This window comes from Carcharhinus amblyrhynchos, chromosome 14 (genome assembly GCF_965287045.1).
Source record: "Carcharhinus amblyrhynchos chromosome 14, sCarAmb.v2.hapA, whole genome shotgun sequence".
Taxonomy (NCBI): Eukaryota; Metazoa; Chordata; class Chondrichthyes; order Carcharhiniformes; family Carcharhinidae; genus Carcharhinus; species Carcharhinus amblyrhynchos.
Genome location: NC_137337.1, coordinates 5627659 through 5641248, shown reverse-complemented (window position 1 = coordinate 5641248; position 13590 = coordinate 5627659). Strand labels below are relative to the sequence as shown.

General features: G+C 43.8%; 1 protein-coding gene across 1 annotated transcript in view; it reads right to left on the bottom strand.

Annotated features, from left to right (window-relative positions):
- The window catches only part of rps6ka5 (ribosomal protein S6 kinase, polypeptide 5), a 165272-nt gene that overhangs the window by 92406 nt on the left and 59276 nt on the right, over positions 1 to 13590 (bottom strand). The window contains exon 3 of the mRNA XM_080202198.1: positions 3410 to 3628. Coding sequence (XP_080058324.1) covers positions 3410 to 3628 — 219 coding nt within the window. The remainder of the gene's footprint in view (positions 1 to 3409; positions 3629 to 13590) is intronic.

The following is a 13590-nucleotide window of genomic DNA, read 5'->3' as shown; positions in this document are numbered from 1 at the left end:
GAGTCCACAGACGTGAAAGAACATTCAAGATTCTGAAAGGTACGGGGAAATTCTTGGGTAAAATTAAAAACAGAAGAAGGGGCCTGTTTAACATTCCTGGATTTACAGAATAAGGATTACAAACTGTACTGAAATTATAATTACTTACTTTGCTTAATTCTTGTACAGTAAATGTTTCCATTTAAAATGTTAAACTTTGTGACATAATTTCTTTCAGCTAACAACTGGGAGATCAAATTTCTTTCTAAAAGTTAATGATCTCCCTCCAGATAATGACACTTCTTAGATTCCTAACATAGGATTTATGGGTGGCTGTTTCAAATTTATGATTCCTAGCTTTGCATTTCTCATACAAGTGGAAACATTTTTGCTGTCTACCCTATCAGTTACGTTATTGTTCATGTCCTAGTGTTTAGGGCTGAAGCTCAATAGTACACATAGGAGATGATTCTCTCAGCCCAATGTGCCGGGACACATGAGCAGAGGCCATTTCACAGCCTCCCCAGATATTGGCGCAGAGCTGATTTCAATATTTAAAATCAGGATTTGCATCCCTTAGCAGGCTGGGACTGAAGTCTCCAGGTAGGGCGAGTGTTTCCCATCCTCCAGTTATGCTTCATCCCAGCGGGGTTTACTACTGCTCCCCATCAATGGGGAACAGGTGGCTCAGCCCAGCTGGAGGGAACAAAAATCATGGAGGCACCCCCCCCCCCCCCCCCCCCAAAGAGGTCAGGGGTAAGGGGGTGCAGAACCCTTAGGAATTCACTTTGAATGTTCTCAGGTTTCCCAGCCTGGCCTTCTGGTAATGCCCAAGGGGTACCTTGGCACTGTCCACTGAGCAGTGCCAAGGGGATGGGGCCAGAGCTTAATTGGGGGGAGGGGGGTGGGCAGTTAGTGGGGGTGGGTGTCCTGTTGCATTTGGGATTGCTGGCAGAGGGAGGCATGATGGTGATCAGGGCTGGCCATCCAGGTAAGGGACGGGGCAGATGTCAAGAGGTTTGGAGCGGGATTGTGGGGCTGGCCAGCAATCTGGAGGCCAGCAATGCAGGGCCATTGCGCATGCACCAATCTCCGCTCTGACAGATCAGCGTATGCACAGTGGCCCACTTAGAGTTATGTTGCTAGCGTCTCCAGCAGGAATAAGCCCTGCCCCTGATTTTCAGAGGGAATCATACTAGAGCACTGTGCAGTGCTCACAGTGCCAGAGATTCATTCTGAAAATCCCGCTTAAAAAAACCAGCGGGTGTTACTCCCGTTTTCATGCGAATTGGAGGCTTGGAATTTTTTTGGGAGAATCCCAGTCATGAAATTTGAAAACTGATGAAATAGGCTGAACACAAGAGCTTTCTTGTACAAGCATGTACAGTTATGGTTGAGCTGTTGGCTGCAAGTTTCACAATGACAGTCTACCTTAAGCAGCAATAAAGCAAAACAACATTAACATCAAAACGCTGAATAAAAATGTCACTATGGAGGTTGAACAAGGGAGAGCGCGTAACACTTTGCAAGCATTTGGAAGAATACAGTGGCTAAATACAGGTGCAAATTTCCCTTGTTTACAATGCTGCTCGCAGTATGTATAACATGATAAACTGATCTTTGGTATTATAGAGTGTAACTGTTTCATGAGAAGAGTAAGTAAATACAATTAGGTATTGTAATATTGTGCCATTATTGGACATCACTTGAAGACAGCAGCAACAAAACTGAAACTAGCTCACGTTCTACTGGAAGACAATGGTTGGAATTCTCCCAAGCAGCCCACAGCAGTTTGCTGGCGGGCGTGGTGAATCTGGTGGTAGCCAAAAAGTCAGAAACCTGCCGGCCTAAAATCACATTGCAATTTTCCCAATGATGGGTCATTGCTTAGGCTGGCAGGTGGTGCATATGCCCTTTGCATTCGTTTGCATCTCATAAATGCTCATTTAAATAGCTGCCCACTGGCATCCTATCAGGCCTTTCAATCTTGCCAGCAGGAATTCACTTTGGCGTCAAGCCCCATTGCTAACGGGTGGTGTGCACAACGCGGTCCTCAGTTCACCAGAGTGCAACAATTTTCTGCCATAGTGCTGCACTGCTCCAGACACACTGCTCACCACTCTGCCGGGCCAGACCAGTTCCTGCTTCCAGCTCCATACCAAGCTGGTCTTCATGGACAGTACCAGATTGCAGGACCCACAGATTCTCCTGCGTCACCAACTCAGATCAGTAATATGGGGTTGGGGTGTACAAGGATCTCTTTGTCACTGATGCCCCACAACAGTATTTATTTGGACAAGAATGTGCTGTGGGACTCATGCTGCCATTGCAACAAAGATTGGAGGTTCGACTGGGGATGGAATGCCAGGTGTGGGTGTGGGTGGGGGACAACAACTACAAGGGGAGCATTGTGGAAGGAGTGATGTGCAGGATGGGGGTGGGGGTGTGGAAGGGCAAGGCTCATGATTAACACACACAAGGGATGAAGCTGATGAACAATGGAAGGCAGAGGGAAGATCAAAAGGAGGCAAGCTGGACCCCGACAAAGCTGCATGAAAAGCTCACGAACAAGGGGATCAAAGGGATACCACCTTGTTTACTGGAAGGGAATGGAAGAAGATTCCAGATGGGTGATTGGCTTAGGTGGGAGGGTGAACAGTACAGCAGAGGAAACAGGCCCTTCAGCCCTCCAAGGATGGTTGAATCAAGGAACAGACTTCCTCTGCAAGCCTTTTCCCTTTGGCTTGCTAACATCTTGCATAGTCTGCTGAAGAGGGTGATACAAGTGTGCTGGACTGATATTTAAATATGGCACTGGGACCTTTAAACCTGTTAGCTGAGATGGGCGGACAAATCAGGAGAGTTGGGGTGGGGGGGAACTAGCTTGTGCATAATTAACGAGTTTCTAAGTGTAGAGTCTGATATGGAATCCTGCTATTATGGTTAGTGGGACAAGCACCACCAAAGCTGCCATCACTGCACTTAATTTCAAAATGGGAGAATTCTGCACAGTGAATTTGGGTTGGGCTCTGTAATCTGTGTTTAATTGGACGGCCACAGCCAGGACAATTGGTCTCAACCTTGGGCAGGGCTGGAAAAAAAAATCAGACAAAATTCCTGCTGCTGAAATCCATCTGACCATCTCTTCCACAAACGTGGATATTGAGTGAGATCAGAAAAAGAGTGTCTCAATAGCTCACAGACATGCGCCAAATATTCCTCATAACTAATAATCACTTGGGTGAAATACCACTGACATCAGTAGAATTGTACCTTTTTTTATTCATTCGTGAGAGATGAGCATCGCTTGCAAGCTCTGCATTTATTGCCCATCTCTATTGTCCAAAACAGGAGTAAACACCTTCAGGAGAGAAATGGAAAAATAGAAAATTGGCAAGTTAAAAAAACATTAAACTATTTTTGATGTTACCTAAAATAAGATGGAGTTTTGTATCTGTCTGGAAAGCATAATGTAATGTGACAAGGAAAGGTGACTGTCGGATGTGTTCCAATACTTGTCGCTCTGTCCTGGTGTGTTCTGCAGTCTTTGCTTTTTGAACTATTGTTGCCTTCTTCAGCACCTTCATGGCAAAAAGCTGTCCAGTATCATGGCCACTGATTTTCCTCACCAGAAATACTTTTCCATAAGCTGGAAACAGAATAAAAGGCATCAAGGTCAAGAAGATGCATCCAATTACTCTTAGTTTAAAATACTGTACTACAAATGTCACACAAACTGCAACATTGCTAAAGTCAAAGTTAGGAAAAGGTTTGAAATGTAATAGGTTTAAAACTGGTACAAGCCCACTCCTCTTTTTGTTGGATAAAAGCAAATTACTGCGAATGCTGGAATCTGAAACCAAAAGAGAAAATGCTGGAAGATCCTGGCAGGTCTGGCAGCATTCGTAAGGAGAGAAGAGAGCTGACGTTTCGAGTCCAGATGACTCTTTGTCAAAATTGACAAAGAGTTACCTGGACTCGAAATGTCAGCTCTTTTCTCTCCTTGCAGATGCTGCCAGACCTGCTGAGATTTTCCAGCAATTTCTCTTTTGTTCCCCTTCTCCTCCTCCCCACTGCTTTCCCTGCCACATGGCTACTGCAAATCTGTTACATCTCTAACTTTTTCCAGTTCTGTTGAAAGATCATGGACCTGAAATGTTAACTTATTTTTCTCTACAGATGCTGCCAAGTCTGTTAAAAGTTTCCAGCATTTAATATTTTGTTCATATTTCCAGCATGGAGTAATTTGCTTTTGTATTGTTCTAGGAAATTGTCTCAAATACACTCCATGAATTCATCCTTCAAACTACTTTGCTCATTTGATTTGTCCAGTCTATATAGAGTCTAAAGTTCCCCACAATTGTTGCATTACCACTGTTATATTTAAGCCAGAACTATAGCTGCTGTTGGTGGCCAATAAATTCCTCCCATCAGAGGTCTGGGCTTCTTGTTACATCTTCTTCCACCCCTATTGATTTTACTTTCTGATCTCCTGAACCATGATTCTTCTGCACTATTGCCCATACATCATTCATTACCAGGACAGCCCTTCCTTTTTAATTTTGTTCATAAATGTTGGTCACCATGCAATTATGAAGGCCATCAGATCAAACCCATTTATCCCTATTTGTGCCACTAATCCATCTTGTTATGAATGCTTCTTGCATTCAAAGTGCCTGCAATTTTAACTTCTTTATTTTCCCAGATTTGATCTTATTCACTAATCTATTGTTAGTTTTCTTCTTGTCCTAACTATGAATCTATTCAATGTTCCAGGGCACAGGTCCTCCTTAAATTCAATTTAAGTGGAGCCCATTGAACTGACCAGAGTGCTTTTATCCCCAGTATTGGTACCAATACCCCATGAATCAAAACTCCCATCTCCTTAAACCGCACTTTGGGCCATACATTCAATTTCTGACATGAAATTCTGTACATGACAATGATAGAAATTCAGAAATGGTTATCTTTGACGCTCTGCTTATCAGTTTGGACACTAGCTCATTAAACTTCCTCAGCAGAATCTGGCTCATAATTCTATCTATATGATTGGTTCCTATGTAGATCACAACAATCAGATCCTTCCGCGGTCCATGCTGAAACTTTTTTCCAGCCGTGATTCAGCTAATAGTTCTCTGGCTTTTGAGTCAGAGGATTGTGGATCCAAGTTCCACTCCAGGACTTGAATACAAAAATCGTAGCTAATGCCCCAGTGTTGTCTCAGAGAGTATCGGAGGTGCCATCTTTCAGTTGAGAAGTCAAACTGGGCTACACCTGGCCTCTCAGGTGGATATAAATGATTCCACCGCACTATTTTAAAGAAGGCAAGTGGGGTTATACTGGGTTTCCTTGTCATTATTATCCTCAATTAACATCACCAAAACAGATTATCTGGTTATTATCACATTGCTGTTTCTGAAGATTACAGTACAACAGTGACACCTCAAAAGTACTCCATCAATTGTAAATTGCTTTGGTGCTTCCTGTATTCACAAATGGCGCTCTATAAATGCAAGTCTATTTTACTGATTTATTATAGATATCCTTAACCCTAGCACTGGACAGATAATACAGCCTTGGTCACAGCAGCAGGGGATAGTATCAATCCCCCATATTTACTTTCCCTGCCACTATTTCGTTTTTCTACCACTCTCCTAACCAGTGCCCACTTCCTGCCACCTTGAATGGTCTCCGAAGCCAAAGAGTCAAATTGCCCATCCGCCTGCAGTCTCTGTTCTCATCCAGCTACTGAGTACTTTGTGCAGATTGCTGCATCCTGGATTCCCACAGCTGCCTGATTGGTAGTCGCACCATCCTGTCCTTCACCAAATATAAGCTAATAACTGAAGGGCTGTGACAAGTCCCTAGATCAAAGTGTCTACATAACCCTACCCTTCTTCATGCATCGTGAAGTCTGCATCTCAACCTCTAGTCCAACAACTCTGAGCTGAAGATCCTCAGATCACACTCATTCATTGGCTTCTACGAATTTCCACATGCTGCAGTCACAACAAATCAGACGTCCCATTTTATCCAGTTACTACATATATAATTGGCCACATTTTTGAAGTAAATCAGCCCACCAGAAAACTCCATACACAAAGCATGAAGACTGAAACTTGTTCAGTGGAATGGCCAATTTGTATAGCAAGTCACATAGGAGTACAAAGCCAACGAGTATTATGTAATATGTGTACTTATAGTACGTTTTGTACATGAGTTGTGCCTCTGAGCCTGACCTGCAGCTGTGAAGAAGAATAGTGAGACCACTTCTATAGGCAACTGCTAATTAGAAGAAAAAGCAAGCGCTGTGTTATTCTAATTCAGATCAGAGATTCAGAACTCACCCGTACAACTGTTTGACATTGTACTAAAAAAAGGGATTTATGTTTCTACTGTGAAAGTGCTTTGCTGAGAAGAGTAAACAACAGCTGCGGATTGAGGAAACTACAAAGTTGTAGGAATGTTGACTATTCAAGAGCTTCATGCTGAGCCAAGTCTAAAAAAAGGATGGTGGTCTGAACACCCACAGCAGACTGAAACAAGAAAAACAAAAGCTGAATTCTGAAACAGCAACAATAATTACAACTTGCATTTATATAGTCTTTTAACACAATAAGGCATCCCAAAATGCTTCACAGAAGCATCACTGAGTTCCCTATACACTAAAAGATGGAATAACTCCAGTGAAAGGACATTTGTTTTAGTGGTTTGCAACTGTTTACAGAGCAGTCTCCTGTTACTCCCGTGTCAATATTTAAAAAGCACTGGAGAATTGTAATCAAGGTGCACATTATCATGAAACGGCAACAGATGAAGGACGCTGTCCAATTAGAGTATAAAATCACCAGCAGAAACTAAATTAACTGAATGACAAGAAAGACAGAAACGCAGTCGTTAAAACATCAGAACACATGGCAACTGGAAGTTACCAGGTTCCTACTGCAAAAATATCTGGCCATGGGTTCAAATATCATCACGGTGAAATTTAAATTCAATTAATAAATGTGAAATTGAAAGCTAATAGACCATAAGACCCTTAGACATAGGAGCAGAATTAGGCCATCGAGTCTGCTCTGCCAATCAATCACGGCTGATTTTTTTCTCATCCCCATTCTCCTGCCTTTTCCCCATAACCCATGATCCCCTTATCAATCAAGAATGTATCTATCTCTGTCTTAAAGACACTCAATGACCTGGCCTCTACATCCTTTTGTGGCAAAGAGTTCCACAGATTCATCACTCTCTGGCTGCAGAAATTCCTCATTTCTGTTTTAAAGGATCGTCCCTTTAGCCTGAGGTTGTGCCCCCGGTTCTAGTTTTTCCCACTAGTGAAAATATCCTCTCCACATCTAGTCTATCCAGGCCTCGCAGTATCCTCTAAGTTTCAATAAGATTCCCCCCATCCTTCGAAACTCCAACAAGTTCAGACCCAGAGTCCTCAACTGTTCCTCATATGACAAGCTCTGCATTCCAGTGATCATTCTTGTGAACCTCCTCTGGACCCTTTCCAAGGCCAGCACATCGTTCCTTAGATATGATGACCATTTATTGTTAAGCAAACCAAAGTCTGCTGTCCTTACCTGGTCTGAGGTACAAATGACTCCAGATCCACAGCCATGCGGCTAACACTAAATTGCCTAATGAAATGGCCAAGCAAGTTAATCAATTCAAGGCTAATTAAGGATGGGCAACATATGCCAGCAAGGTCGACATCCCATTGAAAAAAAGTAGAAAACAACCCAGAACAATGGAGAAAATCCAAAGATCAGACCAAAGAAAGGAAGCCAACTTCGAATGCTACAACGTTCTTAGGTGTGGTCTCACAAACACTGTGCAGTTGCATCAAGGCTTTTATATCTATCTCCTGTCCCAGCATTCCTTTTGCCTTCTTCATTACATGCTGTATCTCATGTTAACCTTTTGGTTTCATGTATGAAGACACCAAGTTCTCTCAGTATCACACTCTCTATAGTACCTGTCCTTATAAATAATACTTCGGTTTTCTGTTAGATTTTGTCAAGATATTCAAAATCATGAGGCGTCTGGACAAAGTAGGTTGGGAGAGGATGTCTTCATTGGTGGAAGGATTGAGAACCAGAGGGAACAGGGGTTTAAAATAATTGGCGAAAGATGCAATCGTGATGAGAAAGCTTTGTCAAGTGGAAGATATCTGGAATGCACAGCCTGAGAGTGTGTTGGAGGAAGGGTCAGTTGAGGGTTCCATAAGAGAACTGGATCATTATCTGAAATGGAAAAAAATGCAGGGCTGAGGGGAAAGGCTAGTGGAGTTGCTCCTTCACAGGGCCAGCACAAATATGATAGGCCATAAGAACGTAAGAAGTAAGAGCTAGAGTGTGCCATCTGGCCCCTCGAGCCTGCTCTGCTGTTCAAAAAGATCGTGGCTGATCTTTTCTTGGCATCAGCTTACCCGCCCGCTCATCATAACTCTCAATTCCTTTACTGTTCAAAGATTTATCTGTCTTTGCCTTAAAAACATTCAACGAGGTAGCGTCATCTGCTTCATTGGTCAGGGAATTCCACAGATTCACAAACTTTTGGGTGAAGAAGTTCCTCCTCATCTCAATTAATTTAAGGCTATGCCCTTAATTCTAGTTTCACCTGCCAGTGGAAACAACCGCCCTGCTTCTATCTCATCTATTCCCTTCATAATTTCATCTGTTTCTATAAGATCCCCCCTCATTCCTTAAATTCCAATGAGTATAGTTCCAGTCTACTCAATCTCTCCTCATAAGCCAACCCTCTCAAGTCCGGAATCAACCTAGTGAATCTCCTCTGCACCCCCCTCCAATGATGTAGAGATGCCAGCGTTGAACTGGGGTAAACACATTAAGAAGTCTCACAACACCAGGTTAGAGTCCAACCAGTTTATTTGATAGTAATCCCACAAGCCCCTCCAATGCCAGTATATCCTTTCTCAAGTAAGGAGACCAAAACTGTATACAGTCCTCCAGGTGTGCCCTCACCAGCACCTTATACAGCTGGAACATAACCTCCCTGTTTTTAAACTCCATCCCTCCAGCAATGAAGGACAAAATTCGATTTGTCTTCTTAATTACCTGCACACCAACTCCTTGAGATTCCTGCACAAGGACACCCAGGTCCCTCTGCACATCAGCATGCTGCAAATTTTTGCCATTTAAATAATAGTCCATTTTGCTGTTACTCCTACCAAAACGGATGACCTCACATTTACCAACATTGTATTCCATCCACTAAAACCTTGTCCACTCACTTAAACTATCTATATCTCTCTACAGACTTTCAGTGTCCCCTGCACACTGTGCTCTACCACTCATCTTAGTGTCATCCGCGAACTTTGGCAGACTACATTTGGTCCCCAACTGCAAATCATGTATGTAAATTGTAAACAAGGGCCTCCTTCCGTGCTGTAGCCATTCTCCTCTTACTAAAGTGCATGCCTTCATATTTTTCCTCAATACTATTCCATCTGCCATTTTTTTGCATTTTCACTTAATTTAACTATGTTTCTTTGCAGGCTCTGTGTCCTTCGTGCTGTTGAAGAAGCCTTGGCCAATTGTCACAAAGCATCTTGAAGATGATACACTAAATTGACACTGTGCACCGGTGGTGGCTGGCATGAATGTTTAATGCCCATATAGTGGCCTGTTTTGCCCATGATGGTATCAAACTTCCTGAATGTTGGAGCTACACTCATCCAGGCCAGTGGGGAGTATGCCATCACACTCCTGACCTATGCCTTGTTGATGGTGGGCAGATTTTGGGGAATCAAGAAGTGAGTTGCTCACTGCAGAATTCCCAGCCTCTGACCTGTTCTAGCAGCCACAATCTTTATGTGGTTTGTCCAGTTATGTTCCCTGATCAATGATAGCCTCCAGGAGGTGGATGGTGTAAGATTCAGTGATGATTCTGCTATTTTTTGAAAATATATTTACAGGATATGGGTGCCGCAGGCTAGGCTACATTTATTTCCCATCCCTAGTTGCCCTTGAGAAGATACTCCTTGAATCATTGCAATCCCTGAGGTATAGGTACACCGACAATGCTGTTAGGGCGTCAGTTCCAGGATTCTGACCCAGCCCAGCAACAGTGAAAGAATGTCAGGATAGTGTGTGGCTTGGACATTTGAACTCGATGATGAACTTGAATGCTGAGCATTCTTGCTAAAGCAAGGTCTGTTAGGATTTTAAGAGTAGGTGTGCTTGTTGCTGGGGATCAGCAGTAATTCTTGCCAGAAAAAACCTCTCCCGGCAAGGTCACACAGGCAAGTGAGCCCGGATGATACCGTCCCGTGCTTAATAATTCAATGTAAATTTTGATTTAAATACATTTATTTAAATTATTCACCCTCACGCCAGAAATGGGCGCGAGGCTGACCTCGCCGGATTTCCGGTGCCAGTAAGATCGCGAGAGGTGAGAAATTGAGCCCGAACCTGATTTCTTGGCTCTCTTGTGACCTTAATAGCTCACCCCGTCCATCGATCTGCAGGACACAATGGTAAGATCATCCCCTTTGTGTCTGTTTTTACATAAAAGTGGAATGATACAGACACAAGAGTGAAAAATGAGTGTGAAATACGAAATGGAATACGTATAACAGGGGTTGATATTAAGGGGTATATCTCGAAACATATTTGATATTGCTAAGAGAAGCGGAGTTCTGACCATTAGTTATGAATATAGATAGTGTTTGAGGGACGATTTTACCATCGCGTTGCACCCATTTTACAAGCGCCAGATTTCTGGCGCAGTCAGCCTGGGTGAGAGACAGTTTAAAGCATTCAAATTTATTGTAATGTTGTTTTACATCTGCTTAGTGAGCCCGGCGCTCATTCGTCCGGGCCCGCCCCCTTTTATGACCCTGCCGGGAAAGGTTCTTGCTATTGAGGAATAAACATGCTCCCTATGACCAAGGAGCAGTCAACTTGGCCTCGCCAGTGGAACTGGAGGCCATTGAGGCCTCCTGGGGAGGTTGAGGACAAAAGGGGTAGCTCTTTGGGCAGTGCCAAACTGGCAGTGCCACTCTGGCACCTAGGCAATGCCAGTCTGGCACCTAGACAATGCCCACCAGGCACCTGGGCAATGCCCACCGGGCAATGCCAGGGGATAATGGGAAAGGGGCCAGTGAAGGCATGGCCAGTCAGGCAGGGCTAATGAGGGAGGGGGTAATTGGGGAGAGTGAGCCTGCTTCCACTCTGCAGCAATCGACGGGAGCAGACCCCTGCTACTGCTAATGCGTATGTGCAGCATCAGAGGCCTGCACACACACACACACAGACACACACACTCGCTCGGAATTTTGCAGGCAGAGTGCATATGGTGGGGGGACCTGAAAACATATTCAAAAGACAGATCTGAAATTCTCTTAGTTTCAAGTCTGCCCAGCACTTAGGAAAAAAATGGTAAAATCACCCCCTGAATCTTTTGAGAAGGTAACAAGGAGGGTCAATGAGGATAATGCTTCTGATGTAGATGCTGGCTTTGGTTATCTTTCACCTATTTTGTGACAATCCTACAGAGTTCAGATAAAACTATCACTCAGGTGACTTTGGATTCAGTATTCTGCACCTTTGAAACAACCTCTATGCTTTAGTAATTTCCCTGAAAACAGAAGACATATGGCTGGGTGAAATTAGAATTAATTCTCCCTGCATTCAAGCAAATGGCCTTTGGCAACATGTTCAGAACTGAATTAAATTCCCAGACTGAAACTCCACAAACAGTGCGTACTAATGGCTTCAACTATTCCACAATTCCTCACTTGATGCCCCTTATTCCATCCTGTTTGTCTTAAAGCTGAGAAGTAAAGTTTTTTTAAAAAATGCGATTAGGCAAGAATTAGGGAGCATAAGATGGGAGCAGAAACTGTCAGGTATGGGCACAAACGAAAAGTGGAACTTTTTCAAGGAACAAATACTGCGTGTCCTTGATAGGTATGTCCCTGGCAGGCAGGAAGGAAATGGCCATGTGAGGGAACCATGGTTCATAAAGGAGGGTGAATGTCTTGTTCAAAGGAAAAAGGAAGCGTAAGTAAGGATGAAAAAACAAGGTTAAGTTGGGTCGCTTGAGTGTTACAAGGTAGCTAGGAATGAGTTAAAGGAAGGGCTTAAGAGAGCTAGGAGGAGGCATGAGAAGTCCCTGGCGGGTCGAATAAAAGAAAACCCCAAGGCTTTTTACTCTTATGTGAGAAATAAACAAATGAGCAGGGTGAGGTTAGGGCCAGTCAAGGATAGAAGTGGGAACTTGTGCACGGAGTCAGAAGAGATAGGTGAGGCATTGAATGAATACTTTTCTTCAGTGTTCACTAAGGAGAGGGGCCATGTTTTTGAGGATGAGTGCGTGATACAGGCTGATAGGATGACGAGGTAGATGTTCTGAGGGTAGATGTATCAGCAATTTCGAAAAACCCAATGGTTGATAAGTTCCCTGGGCCGGATGGGATACATCCTAGAATACTTTGGGAGGCAAGGGATGAGATTGCGGAGCCTTTAGCTTTGATCTTAGGGTCCTCACTGTCCATGGGGATAATGCCAGAGGACTAGAGAGTGGCGAGTGTTGTTCCTCTCTTCAAGAAAGGAAATAGGAATGACCCTGGTAACTATAGGCCAGTTAATCTCACTTCGGTGGTCGGTGTTAATGGAATTGGTCCTGAGAGATAGGATTTATGACCATTTGGAAAGATGCAGTTTAATCTGGGATAGTCAGCATGGTTTCGTGAGGGCTAAGTCCTGTCTCACAAATTTGATTTGAGGAAGTAACTAAGTGTGTGGACGAAGGTAGAGCAGTTGATGTGGTATACATGGATTTTAGTAAGGCGTTTGATAAGGTTCCCCATGGTAGGCTCATGAAGAAGATAAGGATGTGTGAGATAGAAGGAAATTTGGCCGATTGGATAAGTAACTGGCTGTATCATAGAAGACAGAGGGTGGTGGTGGTGGAAGGAAAATTTTCAGGCTGGAGGCCAGTTACCAGTGGTGTACCACAGGGGTCAGTGCTGGGTCCTCTGCTCCTTGTGATTTTTATCAATGACTTGGAAGAGGGGGCTGAAGGGTGGGTTCGTAAATTTGCTGACGACACCAAGATTGGTGGAGTAGTGGATGAGGTGGAGGGCTCTTGCAGGCTGCAGAGAGACATTGATAGGATGCAGGGCTGGGCAGAGAAGTGACAGATGGAGTTTAACCCTGATAAATGTAAGGTGATTCATTTTGGTAGGACAAACTTGAATGTGGATTAGACGGTCAACGGCAAGGTTCTAAGGAATATGGAGGAACAGAGAGATTATATCCAAGATCTCTGAAGGTTGCCACTCAAGTGGATAGAGCCATGAAGCTTATAGTATGTAGCGTTTATTAACAGGGGGTTTGAGGTTAAGAGCCGTGGGGTTATGCTGCAACTATACCGGACATTGGTGAGACCACATTTGGAATATTGTGTTCAGTTCTGGTCACCTTGCTATGAAGAGGATGTGGAAGCATAGGAGAGTGCAAAGGAGATTTACCAGGATGCTGCCTGGTTTGGAGGGTAGGTCTTATGAGGAAAGGTTGAAGGAGCTGGGGCTTTTCTCTTTGGAGTGGAGGAGGATGAGAGGCGACTTAATAGAGGTTTATA